Source organism: Petromyzon marinus, chromosome 75 (assembly GCF_048934315.1).
Source record: "Petromyzon marinus isolate PM22_M1 ecotype Great Lakes invasive population chromosome 75, UKy_Petmar_22M1.pri1.0, whole genome shotgun sequence".
NCBI lineage: Eukaryota > Metazoa > Chordata > Hyperoartia > Petromyzontiformes > Petromyzontidae > Petromyzon > Petromyzon marinus.
In genome coordinates, this window is record NC_133741.1 from 3,031,575 (window position 1) to 3,049,225 (window position 17,651).

General features: G+C 46.9%; 1 protein-coding gene across 1 annotated transcript in view; it reads right to left on the bottom strand.

Annotated features, from left to right (window-relative positions):
- LOC116937638 (chymotrypsin-like elastase family member 2A) overlaps positions 1 to 11,076 on the bottom strand; it is a 47,380-nt gene extending 36,304 nt beyond the window's left edge. The window contains exon 1 of the mRNA XM_076056267.1: positions 10,702 to 11,076. Within this exon, the coding sequence (XP_075912382.1) occupies positions 10,702 to 10,750 (49 nt within the window). The 5' untranslated portion in view covers positions 10,751 to 11,076. The remainder of the gene's footprint in view (positions 1 to 10,701) is intronic.
- Positions 11,077 to 17,651: the final 6,575 nt, after the last annotated feature.

The following is a 17,651-nucleotide window of genomic DNA, read 5'->3' on the forward strand; positions in this document are numbered from 1 at the left end:
TTACTGCACCCGGGCATCGATCAGCCTCCCATTATGTCTGTACCAAATGGAGATTTCCCCGGTACAGCTGGAGAAGGCTTCACAAACTACGTGGTCAAAATTGATGTTAAATAATGTGGAAGCCAGAGGACATCCCTGTCACACCCCAAGATGTACAGGGAAAGGCTCTGACTCCCGGCCACGTAGTTTTACCCGTGCCCGCTCACCATGATGAAGGTCCTTAATGATCGTGAGCAGGGGGTCAGGGACTCCAAAAGCGCGAAGAACAACCCAGAGCCCAGGCCTACTGATGGTATCATAGGCCTTGACCAGGTCAATAAAGCAGAGATTTAGGTCGTATTGGAATTCCCTACACCTCTGCTGTAGCAGACGGACAGAAAATATGGCATCTGTGCAGGACCGCCCTTTCGTGAAACCGCATTGGGGCTCCGCAAGTCTCTCCTCAGCGTGCCTGGCAAGGCGATGTTGAATAATCCTTGTCATGACCTTTCCCGGGACACTGAGGAGTGAGATGCCCCTGTAGTTGTTACAGTCTGTGTGGTCCCCCTTCACAAAGAGGGGGACCACCAGGGCATCCTTCCAATCCTGCGGAACCCGTCCAGTGGTCCAGACTGCTGTTATGATGTCATATAAGGCAGGCTGTGCACAAACGCCACCCTCCCTCAGCATTTCGCTTGGGAGATCATCTCTGCCCGGTGCCTTTCCTGGCCTCAGACTCCGCGATCACCTCAGTACTTCCTCAACGGATGGTACCTCAGCCAGCCACTCACAGGGGGTGACTTCTTCCAATATTTGAGGCACCACAACCTCAGCAGGGTCATACCCACTTTGTGCCACGATGTTTTCCTGGCTGAGGGGTTTCCCCTCCCCCAGGACATCACAGAAATGCTCAGAAAATCTGCAAACCTGTTCCTGGGGGTGGAAGATTGGAACACCATATTTTCCCCTAATGATGGTAATAGGTGTGGCGCTGCAGGTAACTTTTTTGATGGAGTCAAATAGAGATTTGTGATCGCGGGCCACTGAGGCAGACTCCATCTCCTCAGCAACTCGCGACCACCACCCATCCTTGCAGCGCCTCACGGCTCTCCGAACCTCCGAGCGAAGGCTGTGGTAAGCCTCCTCATTCTCTGACGTGGGATTCTGTAGCCGATGACAGTGGGTCTGTCGCTTTTTCTCAACTATGCTGAACACCTCCTCTGTCAGCCAGGGTCTCTGGGGAGGTCTGGACCGCGTACCCAAAGCAGCCATTGCAGCTGCATGAGTCACAGTCCTAAACCTCGCCCATTTACCCTCGACATCAGGAGAAGTGGGGGACGATGCCAACCCCAGCCGCAAGCGATGATGAAATTATCGCTTGCAACTTTCGTCAGCTAACTGAGACCAGGCTACTTTAGGTTGTAATGGGGTCCTGGGTGTACACCCACCACCGGAGTGGAAGAATGTCAGGCGCATCTTACAGATGACTAGTCGATGGTCAGAGGGCAGATCAGCTCCACGATAGGCCCGGATGTCAATAACATGGGCTCGCATCCGCTGGTCCGTCACTATGAAGTCCAGCAGATGTTCTTGCTTGGACCCGGCATGCATCCATGATGTTGTGTGGATGCGCCAATGCCGGAATGTGTTGGTAATTACAAGCCCATGGGCTGCACAAAAATCTAGCAGCCTCCTACTGTTGTTATTGAGCTGATCTGGCCCATGCCCTCCAATCACTCCAGACCAGGTGCCAGCATCATGACCAACTCCGGCAATGAAGTCACCCAACAAGATGACTCTATCCTGAGGGGCCACTTTAGCGAGCATCTGTGACAGGAGGTCATAGAAGGCATCTGACTCATCGGCTTTGCCTGCATCCCTCCACGGTTGTTCGTCTTCGGTGGGGCATAAGTAACCACGACCACCACTCCTCGCCTCTGGTTGATGGGAAGACGAGCCCAAAGTAGCCTGGGGATTACAACTTCCCACACCTCACCGCCACGCTCCCACGCTCCCTTCATTCTTTTGTTCAAAAGGAGAGCCATACTCTGGTGTTTGGCAGTCTGCTGCCCCGAGTAGAGGACTGCCCACCCCTCATGGTGGCAGGAGCCAGAACCGGTCCACCAGACCTCCTGAATGCCACAAAGATCCAGGCGGTACCGGTCCAGCTCCCGACAGAGGAGTGGCAGCCTCTCCTCCACAGTGAGCGTTCGAACATTCCACGTGGCCACACGAAGTGGCTTTTCGTTGTTTCTGTAGGAGCCCCGATGGTAGAGATTCAATCTCCTGGCTCCGCCAATTGGGATTTGGCCAGGAGACGTCATAGACGCCTGTCCTTCCGGGGCCTCCGGCACAAGCTTATTAGTTATATATTTAAGTCGTGGTTTCGTGGTAATTTTTTTAAGGTGGAGGGGTTACCAGCCCCTCGCACCCGTCCAGTGGCCCCGTTTAGCCACTGTGGTGGTCACAGACGCCATAAGGGGAGAGGCCAATCGGAATTGGCCTTCTCCCCACAGCACTGTCCACGACAGAGTTGCCCGTCCAGCACCGCGAGGAGGTAGGAGGTTGTTTTGCCGGACGGACCTACACACACACGCATAGACCTACACACACAGACATTTGGCTTTGCCCGGGCAAAAACGACACAGACACGCATAGACTTACACACACACATGGACCTAAACGCACACACATATGGACTCAAACACACACACATGGACTGACACACACACACATCGACTTACACAGCAATCCGCAATGATGCTACAGCTAGAGCAATGTCCTCTCTCTATGGAAAGCCTTAGCGAGGAGCAGTTTGAAAACAAAGGTCTTCCCAGTACAGCAGGTTCATCAAGGAAAAAAAAGACTCGATTTGTAGTGTCAATGTCTTCCAAGATTTACGTGTAGGCTTCTATTTGTGCATCCATCAGCTTTGGTTAATTTTCCAAGATAAATTTAAGAAGCTGTAAAGCATAATAGCATATTTAACGTAGGATCTCTTGAGCAAGGGCATGTAGGTTGTTCCTGTAGAGTTTTGGTAGTCCTATAGACGCGAGGTATTTCCCACCAATGGAGTGTAGTTTGTCCTGAAGGAGGATGAGGGCCTGTTTGAAGATGACATCAGAAAAGTTGACTTCGAGGTTTGTATTTTCTCATTGAGCTCTGTGGAGGATGTCCTCACTTATGCCCTCTTTGTATTTTTACCAGAGTCCCATGGGGTTAGATGGGCTGCAAACTTGAAGAAGTATGCAGATGAGCGATGTCAGTTGGAAAGGGGACTGAGCAACAGAAGCTTCTGTCGTAGCTTTATGAAGATGATGATCATGAGCAAGAATTGCACGAAGATTGCAAGCTTCCCTGTATGTTTGACAGACAACTCCTTCGACTGTTTAGAGGTCTTGGAAAGATTTGTGCCCCTTGGCAACATGGAGAAGTATTGGGAGTAAGTAGCGCTGCTAATTGTTGGGATGAACTGTGTAACTTGTCCTAAGGCATCAGATTCACCGTCAGCAGCACGTCGCTTCAATTTTTCTTGAGCAGTCCATGTTTAGTCGAAGGGAACTTAATGGTAGAGCAGGTTGGCAGCAAATGGGTCACTTGGGCACAAAACAAAGAACGCCATCAGGTATCTTGTGGAGCCAGGGCCTGTTGATAGGCATTTCCTTTGACCATTTTGGAGGTGAAGTGCCAAATGGACGACTGTGGGGGAACGGTCATGGATGGGGAAGCCAAGAATTCAGCAAATGGCCTCATTGTTGCTGATGTATGTTCCTTGGAAAAAAAGTTTGACCTCATGCACACTTTGCCCCTCTGTTTCGTAAGGCAAAGACAGCCATGTCAGAGCCTTTGTTGATGTATTGGCAAACATATTAGATGGCTTTTTTTAGAATAACAGAATTTCACGTTAAAGTGGGCCTGAAAGATCTTGCACAGAAGAGGGCAGTTAGGGAACGATCCACTGGTTGTGAACCTTAATTAGCGAGTTAGTGGCGCACACACGTTAATTAATGAGCAGGGAGCAGGCCACAGCACAGACTGGCAGTACACCATCGTAGCGTCATAAAAAAACAGCTAAAAAATAAAATATTTAGCAACTTAATAATGAAAAATTAGTTTTCTGCACACAAACATTATTATTGTAATATTTGGCAACTTATTTGTTTCATAATAGTAAACAATGAACCTGAGTTCTTAGCGAAAGATTAAGTAAAATACTTTACATTGCCGTGGTGAGGCCTAGTCCCGTGCAGAGCACGCGGCCTCGCCTAGATTTCCCAGCCGGAGGAGGTGACACATTGCCAGGCTGGGGGCTGGGCCGGTAGCCCTGCCCCCCACCATCCCCCCGCCCGCGCTACAATAATACTATTTAAGCGCTATAATATTAGCATCTACTGACCCTATAGTAGATAGTGCACACATTGCGGGAGAGAAGAGGACATGACACTTTGATTAATTTACCTCAGCGTTGCGTGTATTTTTTTTGCATTTCGAACGCGAATGAGAAATCCCCCCCCACCCTCAACCGATGACACGCGTGCGTTGCCAGGTGCAACCCCGGGCAGCTTTGGTGTCGTGGGGAAATAATAAAATAAAGATAACTTGCACTAAATTTTGATTTAAAGCTTTCGTGACTGCAGTAATTCATATTCTTAGTTTTTTGTTGTTTCTCTTCAACGTGACTTTACCGAAAAAACTAAGAATTTGCACTAAATTATTAAATTTTGATTTAAAGCTTTCGTGACTGCAGTGATTCATATTCTTGGTTCTTTCGGTAAAGTCACGTTGAAGGGAAACAATAAAATAATAAAATATATATAAAACAATAAAATTTTCACGACGTTTCGACTGCTTGTGTTGCAGTCGAAACGTCGTGAGAATTTTATTGTATTATATATATTTTATAATTTTATTGTTTCCCTTCAACTGCTTGTGTTGCAGTCGAAACGTCTTGCGAATTTTATTGTTCTATATATATGTATTTTATTATTGTATTGTTTCCCTTCAACGTGACTTTACCGAAAGAACCAAGAATACTAAATTATAACTTTAACTACTTTAACATTCACAGATGGGAAAACGGAATAGCGCTGGCTCACCACGGGGCTTACGGCGTGGTACTTGGCTACTTTTTTTAAACGTAAACCCCACGGTTCGAGAACCAAATCCTTCGCAAGCACGCGTACGCAGACAGACAGACAGAAGGAAAGATGTTTATATATATAAGAAAGAAATACGCTAAGACACTTTATTTTTCCTCCCTGTAACATTCTGCCCCTCTGTTTGGCTGCTTGGTGGCAGTGACATCATGCACTGCAACCAATCGGTGTGCGCGACGGGGGCTCATTAATATAATTTTACGTACTCTTGGGTCTTTTGGTCAAGTCACGTGAATAAAAAACACATAACGCGATGTTTCGATCGCAACACAAGCGCTACGACACGTTTGCACGTGCCCTGCAAACGTGATGATGCAAACTTCCGATAATAAAATTAAAGGTGAGACACCCTATCCATGCAACAATTACTAATAGTGTGCTACAAAATGCTATGTCAGGAGCGGTAGCGTAGCGGTTAGCGCTACGCTGCGCTACAAACTCCGCTACAAACTCCGCGCGCCGAGTTCGATTCCCCCTCATGCTCAGCCTCAGTGACCATTATCTAAACCGGTCCTGGGCCATCCCTAAGGTCGACTCAGCTTAAAATGATTGCCTCGTGTGGTGTGTAGTAAACATCGCCAACTAGGGAAACGAGGGCGCTCGGGCGTGGTGCTGGCCACCGACCCTCCTGCGTGCCATGTCGGCCTTCATAACTGCGCTTGCCCCCAACAGTCTATCAAGGCTACACGGGAGATCTTCGTCTTGTTTTCCCTGTGGTACTGTGTTTGTCTGGCCGTGCGTGTGTAGTATATTGCAGTGTATAGTAGTGTAGTGTATAGTGTAGTATATTGCAGTGTATAGTAGTGTAGTGTATAGTGTAGTATATTGCAGTGTATAGTAGTGTATAGTGTATAGTGTAGTATATTGCAGTGTATAGTAGTGTAGTGTATAGTGTAGTATATTGCAGTGTATAGTAGTGTAGTGTATAGTGTAGTATATAGTGTAGTATGTTGCAGTGTATAGTAGAGTAGTGTATAGTGTAGTATGTTGCAGTGTATAGTAGTGTAGTGTATAGTGTAGTATGTTGCAGTGTATAGTAGTGTAGTGTATAGTAGTGTAGTGTATAGTGTAGTATATTGCAGTGTATAGTAGTGTATAGTGTATAGTGTAGTATAATGCAGTGTATAGTAGTGTAGTGTATAGTGTAGTATATTGCAGCGTATAGTAGTGTATAGTGTAGTATATTGCAGTGTATAGTAGTGTAGTGTATAGTGTAGTATATTTCAGTGTATAGTAGTGTAGTGTATAGTGTAGTATATTGCAGTGTATAGTAGTGTAGTGTATAGTGTAGTATATTGCAGTGTATAGTAGTGTATAGTGTAGTATAATGCAGTGTATGGTAGTGTAGTGTATAGTGTAGTATATTGCAGTGTATAGTAGTGTAGTGTATAGTGTAGTATATTGCAGTGTATAGTAGTGTATAGTGTAGTATAATGCAGTGTATAGTAGTGTAGTGTATAGTGTAGTATATTGCAGTGTATAGTAGTGTATAGTGTAGTATATTGCAGTGTATAGTAGTGTAGTGTATAGTGTAGTATATTGCAGTGTATAGTAGTGTAGTGTATAGTATAGTATATTGCAGTGTATAGTAGTGTATAGTGTAGTATAATGCAGTGTATAGTAGTGTAGTGTATAGTGTAGTATATTGCAGTGTATAGTAGTGTAGTGTATAGTGTAGTATATTGCAGTGTATAGTAGTGTAGTGTATAGTGTAGTATGTTGCAGTGTATAGTAGTGTAGTGTATAGTGTAGTATGTTGCAGTGTATAGTAGTGTAGTGTATAGTGTAGTGTATTGCAGTGTATAGTAGTGTAGTGTAGTATGTTGCAGTGTATAGTAGTGTAGTGTATAGTGTAGTATGTTGCAGTGTATAGTAGTGTAGTGTATAGTGTAGTATGTTGCAGTGTATAGTAGTGTAGTGTATAGTGTAGTGTATTGCAGTGTATAGTAGTGTAGTGTAGTATGTTGCAGTGTATGGTAGTGTAGTGTATAGTGTAGTATGTTGCACTGTATAGTAGTGTATAGTGTAGTATATTGCAGTGTAGTGTATAGTGTAGTATATTGCAGTGTATAGTATGTTGCAGTGTATAGTGTAGTATATTGCAGTGTATAGTAGTGTAGTGTATAGTGTAGTATATTGCAGTGTATAGTAGTGTAGTGTATAGTGTAGTATATTGCAGTGTATAGTAGTGTAGTGTATAGTGTAGTATATTGCAGTGTATAGTAGTGTAGTGTATAGTGTAGTATACTGCGTGCGTGACGTTGTACATCGCGTGCGATGTCGCTGGCTGGCGGCGTGTGACTTGTCACGCGTGTGCACGTGCGTCTTGCTGTCCCGCCTGCTTTGGTGTTTGTGCAACAACCAGAACCACCCCATGAGCGTCACAGCCAGGGGGTCGGCTACAGATCCATTTCAGTCGGGTTCCCAAGCGGCCGGCTGTGTGTTTCCGTCCACAAAGATAAACTATCCCCACGTGTAGCCTGTAACAGACTGCCGGTGCAAGTGCTGTTCGTAGCGGGTAGCAGCGCCTATGGAGGTCGTCACTGTGGCACATGAGGGGGGTCAGGTGCGGTAGTGTAGCGGTTAACGCTACACTGCGTTAAGGTGAGATCCATTCCTGCACGTGGCCACCACCAGTCACGATTACCCGAACCACTCCTGGGCCTCCCCTTAGGTCGACTCAGCCTCAAATAAGTACCTTGTGCGATGCATGAACATCGCTGTTCGGCAGACAAAGACGGTCAGGCGTGCTGATAGCCACCCACTCTCTTGTGTGCCATGCGGACCTTCATTAGGTGTTACTTGCTAATAGCATTTGCCCCAACAGTCTTTTAAGGCTATATGAGGGATCTTTGTCTGTGTGCGTGTGAAAGTGAGTATGTGTGCCTTAACAGCTGTGACGATTATCCCCTAAGCACGTAGGTATACTTAGCCTCAAATGCCGACCTGCTGCAGTGTGTTAACAACTCCACTGGGGAGACAAAGGCAGCCGGGCATGGTGCTGGCCACTCACTCCCTCGTGTGCCGTTCGGGTCTTCAAATGTGCTGCTCGCTAACAGCACTTGCGCCAATAATCTGTTACGGTTATACGGTGGATCTTTGTGTTTGTGTGTGAAAATCAGTGTGTGTATGTGTGTGTCTTCGGAACAATCCCACTTTGTAAATCGGGGAATGTCCAAATCCTCGAGGAAGTTCCGCAAATTCGTGCTAGTTTATATCCATAATACAGGTTATTTGGTTAAATCGTCTAAATATAAATGTGTCGTTAATCTCGCCAATACCTGACACAGCCAATCAGTAATGGGTTGTCACGTAAAGAAAACGTGCCAATTAGTTATTTAGTTTTGCACTAATCGGTGTGTGTGTTGGAGAGTAAACCCGCTACAACATTTACAATCAGTAAAGGTTTGTCACATAATAAAAATGTAAGAATTGGTTACTTAGTTCAGCACTAACCAGTGTGTGCGTGTTCGAGAGTAATCCCACTACAACATTTACAATCAGTAACGTTTTGTCATGTGAACAAATCGTGTCAATTAGTTACTTAGTTCTGCAACAAACCAGTGTGTGTGCTTGTGTTGAAGAGTAAACCTACTACAACATTTACAATCAGTAAGGGTTTTATACTAGGTTCTTTTTTCTGGCAACAAAACAGGTGTTAAGATGTTAAAACACCAAACTGAAACCTTTTACAAGTGTAGAGGCATTAATCGGCACTCCCATGCTGTTAGCGGGTAGCTTCCCCTTCGCGTCCACAGGGTTGAGGAAGTGTGATTATGCAATTGTAAAGGACTATGGCCCAAGGGGCCAACGCCAATCCCTGGGAGAATGAATCCTGGGACACAATTCCCAAACCCCGGGAGGGGCAACTGGGATGATGATGTCATCTTCCAGAAGGTTCTGGAAGGGAGAAGTGGCTAGGGCGGAGCAAGCCACGGAGCTGTACATAAGCCGGACCTCTGAAGGGTCCGGCTCAGTCATCTCCAAGCCGAAGACCGAAGACGGAGCTGAAGGTTGGACCCTGGACCCCAAGCTCCGCTGTCCTTCTAAGAGCCGGAGCTGAGTGAGGCCAGTGGTCAGGACCCGGAGACCTTGCCACGGTCGAGTCAGCGAAGCCTCTCCTAGGGCCGGAGGGCTAAGAATTAAGAGTGGTCCCAGTGTTAGGCGGCAGTGTAGCCCGGAGGCCATACCGCCTCAGGTATCGGATGAAAGGGACCATTACCCCTCTGTGTTAGGGACCCTGTATGCAGAGCAGTTGAATACATATCGTGTTGTCTCACAGAAGTTACTTAGTTTAGCACTAACCGCTGTGTGTGTTTTGGAGAGTAAACCCACTGCAACATTTACAATCTGAGTACGACGTTTCCTCAGTAATTGCAACTGGCATCATCAGGTGACAGCCAGATTTGTGGATACATCCTCCGGCTTCAGTCTTAAATCGACGGATGAATCTGATGTCGTCACTTGTGAGCCAATGAGGTGCGAAGACCAGAGGTGGGGGGGGGGGGTTGTTAATGTTTGCAAATAATGAGACTCATTTAGATTGAGAACTAATTTCATGAGAACAGTTTTTTTCGTGTTAAATTTATTGTCCTTCAAGCCCGTACCTTTCTATTAGGTGTGGTTGGCTATGTACGGTGAGAATTAAGTTCAATCCACACATAGACTCACACACAGAACCATATACTCACACAGAGAAAAAAACCAGAATCTCACAGAGACCCATAGGCTCACACAGAGAACCATAGACTCACACAGAGTCCGATAGACTTACACAAATAACAATAGACTCACGTAGAGACTCATCGACTCACACAGAGACCCATAGACTCACACAGAGACCCATAGACTCATATATTTGGTGCATATCTCTCAGTCATCATCACAGTGGCTAGGAAATGTTGACTACCTTCCCTGGTATACAGGAGGTCGTGGGTTCGATCGCAACCGGATGATGTCTGCTGCTATATGTTTGGCGTTTGCATCTCTCTCTCTCTCTTTCATCAACACAGTGGCTAGGAAATGTTATCGACTTCGATCCCGACGCTGACGATGCCTGCTGTTTTTTTTTGGAGTCTGCGTCTCTCTCTCTCGCTTGCCCCGTAGTCGTGTGGAGTATTCTCCTGGTCCTCCGGGTTTTCCCTCCATGTTTAAAATCAACGGTCACGCGTTTTAGAGTGTTTGGCTGTTGCTATACATTTGCACATGATGATGATGATGATGCTGACGATATCAGCCCACTTCGTTGAGCTGCTATCATTTATGATGGCCAGGTTACTTCTGAAAGAGAACTACATAGCTCAGTGGGCCTTAGCCTGTCAAATAAACATAAAATAATTTAGTTCAAACACGCGTTCAAGTATTTCCACAGGACGATGGTGCCGAATGATAAGCCACTTCGTTGGAAAAAAAAAGAGCTACTACACATCTCAGTTGGGGAGAACTTGCCCAATGGCAAAAACAAAATAGTTGAAATATTTCAAACGTGTCAGGCATTGTGAGTGGACAGGCAAAGAGAGATAGAGAGAGAGAGAGGAGGAGGAGGAGAGGGGGGGATATCACTCACCTCCAGCGACGAAGATCATCAGGGCCATTGACGCAGCTTGAGTCACCATGGTTCTCGAAGTTCTTCGACTCTTGCGGACGCGGGCGGGAGATTTCAACTCGAACTCGCTTCCAATGAGAAGTCGATTCGAAGCGCCACTTGCACGCAGGCTGAGACGACGCGTCTTGGGGACTGCCTTGCGCCACCTTGCACCATCGCTATTTTTAAGCAAAATTTCTCACCGCCTAGACATCCGGAAGAAAAATAAAAAATTCGATGCTTAGAGGGGGGTGGTAAAAACAACAAGACGTTAACGAAACACCCCCACCACTACCACCACCACCACCCTCCCCTGTGTAGTGTTTCAATATTTGGACTCGGATTGTCTTAGGGGCCGTCCATAAATGACGTCACGCGATTTTTGACAATTTTTGACCTCCCCCCCCCCACCCCGGAAAAAATAAAACATGCTTCAAATCGCTTTAAACTATTGTCATTGTAGTGCGTATTTAATGTGGCGCTGCACTCTGACGTTGTAGGAGAAAACATTCATTAAAAAGTCTGTTTAATTAAGTAGAACGTGGTGTCTATTTTTATTTCAAGTTGAGAATTTTGATGTGACGTCACATTTCTCAAACCCCCCCCCCGTCACACATCGTCACAAATGTCTGACCCCCACCCCCCCCAGGTGCGTGACGTCATTTAGGACTGCCCCTTAACCACTAAGGGAAAAAAAATACCACGGGAAGTGGGCATGCAAATTATGAGGATCTTCGCGTGACGATGACGATTGTGCAAGTTTGGATGATTGCCTCCGCGTGCGGAACCTACTGGCCGCGGGCGTTACTTTGCATCGACCACACCTGTGACCACGTGGGGAAGCTACTGTGACCACGTGCTCGTACGCGGCCTGACAACTTCTCGAAAGGGCCGACACAAACGACAATACGAGGTGTCGGGGGTGGGGGGGGAAGGACAACAAACTACGCGTCTCTGTGTGAGTCTATGGGTCTCTGCGTGAGTCTATGGGTCACTGTGTGAGTCTATGCGTCTCTGTGTGAGTATATGGGTCTCTGTGTGAGTCTGTGGGTCTCTGTGTGAGTCTATGGCTCTCTGTGTGAGTATATGGGTTTTTATTTGAGTTGATATGTCTCTGTGTGAGTCTATAGGTCTCTGTGTGAGTCTATGGGTCTCTGTGTGAGTCTACGGGTATCTGTGTGAGTCTATGAGGCTCTGTGTGAGTCTATGGGTCTCTGTGTGAGTCTATGGGTCTCTGTGTGAGTATATGGGTCTCTGTGTGAGTCTGTGGGTCTCTGTGTGAGTCTATGGCTCTCTGTGTGAGTATATGGGTTTTTATTTGAGTTGATATGTCTCTGTGTGAGTCTATAGGTCTCTGTGTGAGTCTATGGGTCTCTGTGTGAGTCTACGGGTATCTGTGTGAGTCTATGAGGCTCTGTGTGAGTCTATGGCTCTCTGTGTGAGTCTATGGGTCTCTGCGTGAGTGTTTGACTCTCTGTGTGAGTCTATGGATCTCTGAGTGAGTCTATGGGTCTCTGCGTGAGCCTATGGATCTCTGAGTGAGTCTATGGGTCTCTGAGTGAGTCTATGGCTATCTGTGCGAGTCTATGGGTCTCTGTGTGAGTCTATGGGTCTCTGTGTGAGTCTATGGCTCTCTGTGTAAGTATATGGGCCTCTGTGTGAGTCTGTGGGTCTCTGTGTGAGTCTGTGGGTCTCTGTGTGAGTCTGTGGGTCTCTGTGTGAGTCTATGGCTCTCTGTGTGAGTATATGGGTCTCTGGTCTCCGTGTGAGTCTACGGGTCTCTGTGTGAGTCTATGGGTCTCTGTGTGAGTCTATGGCTCTCTGTGTGAGTCGATGGGTCTCTGCGTGAGTCTTTGACTCTCTGTGTGAGTCTATGGATCTCTGAGTGAGTCTATGGGTCTCTGCGTGAGTCTATGGATCTCTGAGTGAGTCTATGGGTCTCTGAGTGAGTCTATGGCTCTCTGTGCGAGTCTATGGGTCTCTATGTGAGTCTATGGGTCTCTGTGTCAGACTATGGGTCTGTGTGTGAGTCTATGGGGCTCTGTGTGAGTCTATTGGTCTCTGTGTGAGTCTATGGGTCTCTGTGTGAGTCTGTGGTTCTCTGTGTGAGTCTGTGGGTCTCTGTGTGAGGCTATGGCTCTCTGTGTGAGTATATGAGTCTCTATTTGAGTTGATATGTCTCTGTGTGAGTCTATAGGTCTCTGTGTGAGTCTATGGGTCTCTGTATGAGTCTATGGGTCTCTGTGTGAGTCTATGTGTCTCTGTGTTAGTCTACAGGTCTCTGTGTGAGTCTATGGGTTTCTTTGTGAGTCTATGGGTCTCTGTGTGAGTATATGGGTACCTGTGCCAGTATATGGGTCTCTGTGCAAATCTATGGGTCTTTGTGTGAGTCTGTGGGTTTCTGTGTGAGTCTATGGGTCTCTGTGTGAGTATATGGGTACCTGTGCGAGTATATGGGTCCTTGTGTGAGTCTATGGGTTTCTGTGTGACTCTATGCGTCTCTGTGTGAGTCTATGGCTCTCTGTGTGAGTACATGGGTCTCTGTGCGAACCTATGGGTCTCTGTGTAGGTCTTTGTGTCTATTTGTGGGACTATGGGTGTATGTGTGAGTCTATGGGTCTCTGTATGAGTCTATGGGTCTCTGTGTGAGTCTATGGGTCTCTGTGTGGGTTTTTGTGTCTCTCTGTGGGTCTATGGGTGTATGTGTGATTTTATGGGTTTCTGTGTGAGCCTATGGGTCTCTGTGTGAGTCTATGGGTCTATGTGTGAGTCTATGGGTCTCTGTGTGAGTCTATATGTCTCTGTGTGAGTCTATAGGTCTCTGTGTGAGTCTATGGGTCTATGTGTGAGTCTATGGGTCTCTGTTTGGGTCTTTGTGTCTCAGTGTGGGTCTATGGGTGTATGTGTGATTTTATGGGTTTCTGTGTGAGCCTATGGGTCTCTGTGTGGGTCTATGTGTTTATTTCTGAGTCTATGGGTCTCTGTGTGAGTGTATGGGTCTCTGTGTGAGTCTATGGATCTCTGTGTGGGTTTTTGTGCTCTGTGTGGGTCTATGGGTGTATGTGTGAGTATGGGTCTCTGTGTGAGTCTATGGGTCTCTGTGTGAGTCTATGGGTCTCCGTTTGAGTCTATATGTCTCTGTGTGAGTCTATGGGTCTCTGTGGGAGTCTATGGGTCTCTGTATGAGTCTATGGGTCTCTGTGTGGGTCTTTGTGTCTCTATGTGGGTCCACGGGTGTATGTGTGAGTCTATGGGTCTCTGTGTGAGTCTATGGGTCTCTGTGTGAGTCTATGGGTCTCTGTGTAAGTCTATTTGTCTTTGTGTGAGTCTATGGGTCTCTGTGTGAGTCTATGGGTCTCTGTGTGAGTCTGTGGGTCTCTGTGTGAGTATATGGCTCTCTGTGTGAGTATATGGGTTTTTATTTGAGTTGATATGTCTCTGTGTGAGTCCTTAGGTCTCTGTGGGAGTCTATGGGTCTCTGTGTGTGTCTACGGGTCTCTGTATGAGTCTATGGGTCTCTGTGTGAGTCTATGGCTCTCTGTGTGGGTCTATGGGTCTCTGCGTGAGTCTTTGACTCTCTGTGTGAGTCTATGGGTCTCTGAGTGAGTCTATGGGTCTCTGCGTGAGCCTATGGATCTCTGAGTGAGTCTATGGGTCTCTGAGTGAGTATATGGCTCTCTGTGCGAGTCTATGGGTCTCTGTGTGAGTCTATGTGTCTCTGTGTGAGTCTATGGCTCTCTGTGTGAGTATATAGGCCTCTGTATGAGTCTATGGGTCTCTGTGTGAGTCTATGGCTCTCTGTGTAAGTCTACGGGTATCTGTGTGAGTCTATGGGTCTCTGTGTGAGTCTGTGGGTCTCTGTGTGAGTCTGTGGGTCTCTGTGTGAGTCTGTGGGTCTCTGTGTGAGTATATGGGTCTCTGGTCTCTGTGTGAGTCTATGGGTCTCTGCGTGAGTCTTTGACTCTCTGTGTTAGTCTATGGATCTCTGAGTCTATGGGTCTCTGCGTGAGTCTATGGATCTCTGAGTGAGTCTATGGGTCGCTGAGTGAGTCTATGGCTCTCTGTGCGAGTCTATGGGTCTCTGTGTGAGTGTATGGGTCTCTGTGTCAGACTATGGGTCTGTGTGTGAGTCTATGGGGCTCTGTGTGAGTCTATGGGTCTCTGTGTGATTCTGTGGTTCTCTGTGTGAGTCTGTGGGTCTCTGTGTGAGGCTATGGCTCTCTGTGTGAGTATATGAGTGTCTATTTGAGTTGATATGTCTCTGTGTGAGTCTATAGGTCTCTGTGTGAGTCTAAGGGTCTCTGTGTGAGTCTATGGGTCTCTGTGTGAGTCTATGTGTCTCTGTGTTAGTCTACGGGTCGCTGTGTGAGTCTATGGGTTTCTGTGTGAGTCTATGGGTCTTTGTGTGAGTATATGGGTACCTGTGCAAGTATATTGGTCTCTGTGCGAATCTATGGGTCTTTGCGTGAGTCTGTGGGTTTCTGTGTGAGTCTATGTGTCTCTGTGTGAGTATATGGGTACCTGTGCGAGTATATGGGTCTTTGTGTGAGTCTATGGGTCTCTGTGTGAGTCTATGCGTCTCTGTGTAAGTCTATGGCTCTCTGTGTAGGTCTTTGTGTCTCTTTGTGGGACTATGCGTGTATGTGTGAGTCTATGGGTCTCTGTATGAGTCTATGGGTCTCTGTGTGAGACTATGGGTCTCTGTGTTGGTCTTTGTGTCTCTGTGTGGGTCTATGGGTGTATGTGTGATTTTATGGGTTTCTGTGTGAGCCTATTGGTCTCTGTGTGAGTCTATGGGTCTATGTGTGAGTCTATGGGTCTATGTGTGAGTCTATATGTCTCTGTGTGAGTCTATAGGTCTCTGTGTGAGTCTATGGGTCTCTGTGTGGGTCTATGTGTTTATGTCTGAGTCTATGGGTTACTGTGTGAGTGTATGGGTCTCTGTGTGAGTCTATGGATCTCTGTGTGGGTTTTTGTGCTCTGTGTGGGTCTATGGGTGTATGTGTGAGTATGGGTCTCTGTGTGAGTCTATGGGTCTCTGTGTGAGTCTATGGGTCTCCGTGTGAGTCTATATGTCTCTGTGTAAGTCTATTGGTCTCTGTGTGAGTCTATGGGTCTCTGTATGAGTCTATGGGTCTCTGTAAGGGTCTTTGTGTCTCTGTGTGGGTCTACGGGTGTATGTGTGAGTCTATGGGTCTCTGTGTGAGTCTATGGGTCTCTGTGTGAGTCTACGGGTCTCTGTGTGAGTCTATGGGTCTCTGTGTGAGTCTATGGCTCTCTGAGTGAGTCTATGGGTCTCTGAGTCTATGGGTCTCTGAGTGAGTCTATGGCTCTCTGTGTGAGTCTATGGGTCTCTGTGTGAGTCTATGGATCTCTGTGTGAGTCTATGGCTCTCTGTGTGAGTATATGGGTCTCTGTGTGAGTCTATGGGTCTCTGTGTGAGTCTATGGGTCTCTCTGTGAGTCTATGTGTCTCTGTGTGAGTCTGTGGGTCTCTGTGTGAGTCTTTGGGTCTCTGTGTGAGTCTGTGGGTCTCTGTGTGAGTCTATGTCTCTCGGTGTGAGTATATGGGTCTCTGTGTGAGTCTACGGGTCTCTGTGTGAGTCTATGGCTCTCTGTGTGAGTATATGGGTCTCTGTGCGAGTCTATGGGTCTTTGTGTGAGTCTGTGGGTCTCTGTGTGAGTCTATGGGTCTCGGTGTGAGTCTATGGGTCTCTGTGTAGGTCTTTGTGTCTCTGTGTGGGACTATGGGTGTATGTGTGAGTCTATGGGTCTCTATATGAGTCTATGGGTCTCTGTGTGAGTCTATGGGTCTCTGTGTGGATCTTTGTGTCTCTGTGTGGGTCTTTGGGTGTGTGTGTGAGTCTTTGGGTTTCTGTGTGAGCCTATGGGTCTTTGTGTGAGTCTATGCGTCTCTGTGTGAGTTTATGGCTCTCTGTGTGAGTACATGGGTCTCTGTGCGAATCTATGGGTCTTTGTGTGAGTCTGTGGGTCTCTGTGTGAGTCTATGGGTCTCGGTGTGAGTCTATGTGTTTTCTGTCTGAGTCTATGGGTCTCTGTGTGAGTGTATGGGTCTCTGTGTGAGTCTATGGATCTCTGTGTGGGTTTTTGTGCTCTTTGTGGGTCTATGGGTGTATGTGTGAGTATGGGTCTCTGTGTGAGTCTATGGGTCTCTGTGTGAGTCTATGGGTCTCTGTGTGAGTCTGTGGTTCTCTGTGTGAGTCTGTGGGTCTCTGTGTGAGGCTATGGCTCTCTGTGTGAGTATATGAGTCTCTATTTGAGTTGATATGTCTCTGTGTGAGTCTATAGGTCTGTGTGTGAGTCTATGGGTCTCTGTATGAGTCTATGGGTCTCTGTGTGAGTCTATGTGTCTCTGTGTTAGTCTACAGGTCTCTGTGTGAGTCTATGGATTTCTTTGTGAGTCTATGGGTCTCTGTGTGAGTATATGGGTACCTGTGCCAGTATATGGGTCTCTGTGCAAATCTATGGGTCTTTGTGTGAGTCTGTGGCTCTCTGTGTGAGTACATGGGTCTCTGTGCGAATCTATGGGTCTTCGTGTGAGTCTGTGCGTCTCTGTGTGAGTCTATGGGTCTCGTTGTGAGTCTATGGGTCTCTGTGTAGGTCTTTGTGTCTATTTGTGGGACTATGGGTGTATGTGTGAGTCTATGGGTCTCTGTATGAGTCTATGGGTCTCTGTGTGAGTCTATGGGTCTCTGTGTGGGTTTTTGTGTCTCTGTGTGGGTCTATGGGTGTATGTGTGATTTTATGGGTTTCTGTGTGAGCCTATGGGTCTCTGTGTGAGTCTATGGGTCTATGTGTGAGTCTATGGGTCTCTGTGTGAGTCTATATGTCTCTGTGTGAGTCTATAGGTCTCTGTGTGAGTCTATGGGTCTATGTGTGAGTCTATGGGTCTCTGTTTGGGTCTTTGTGTCT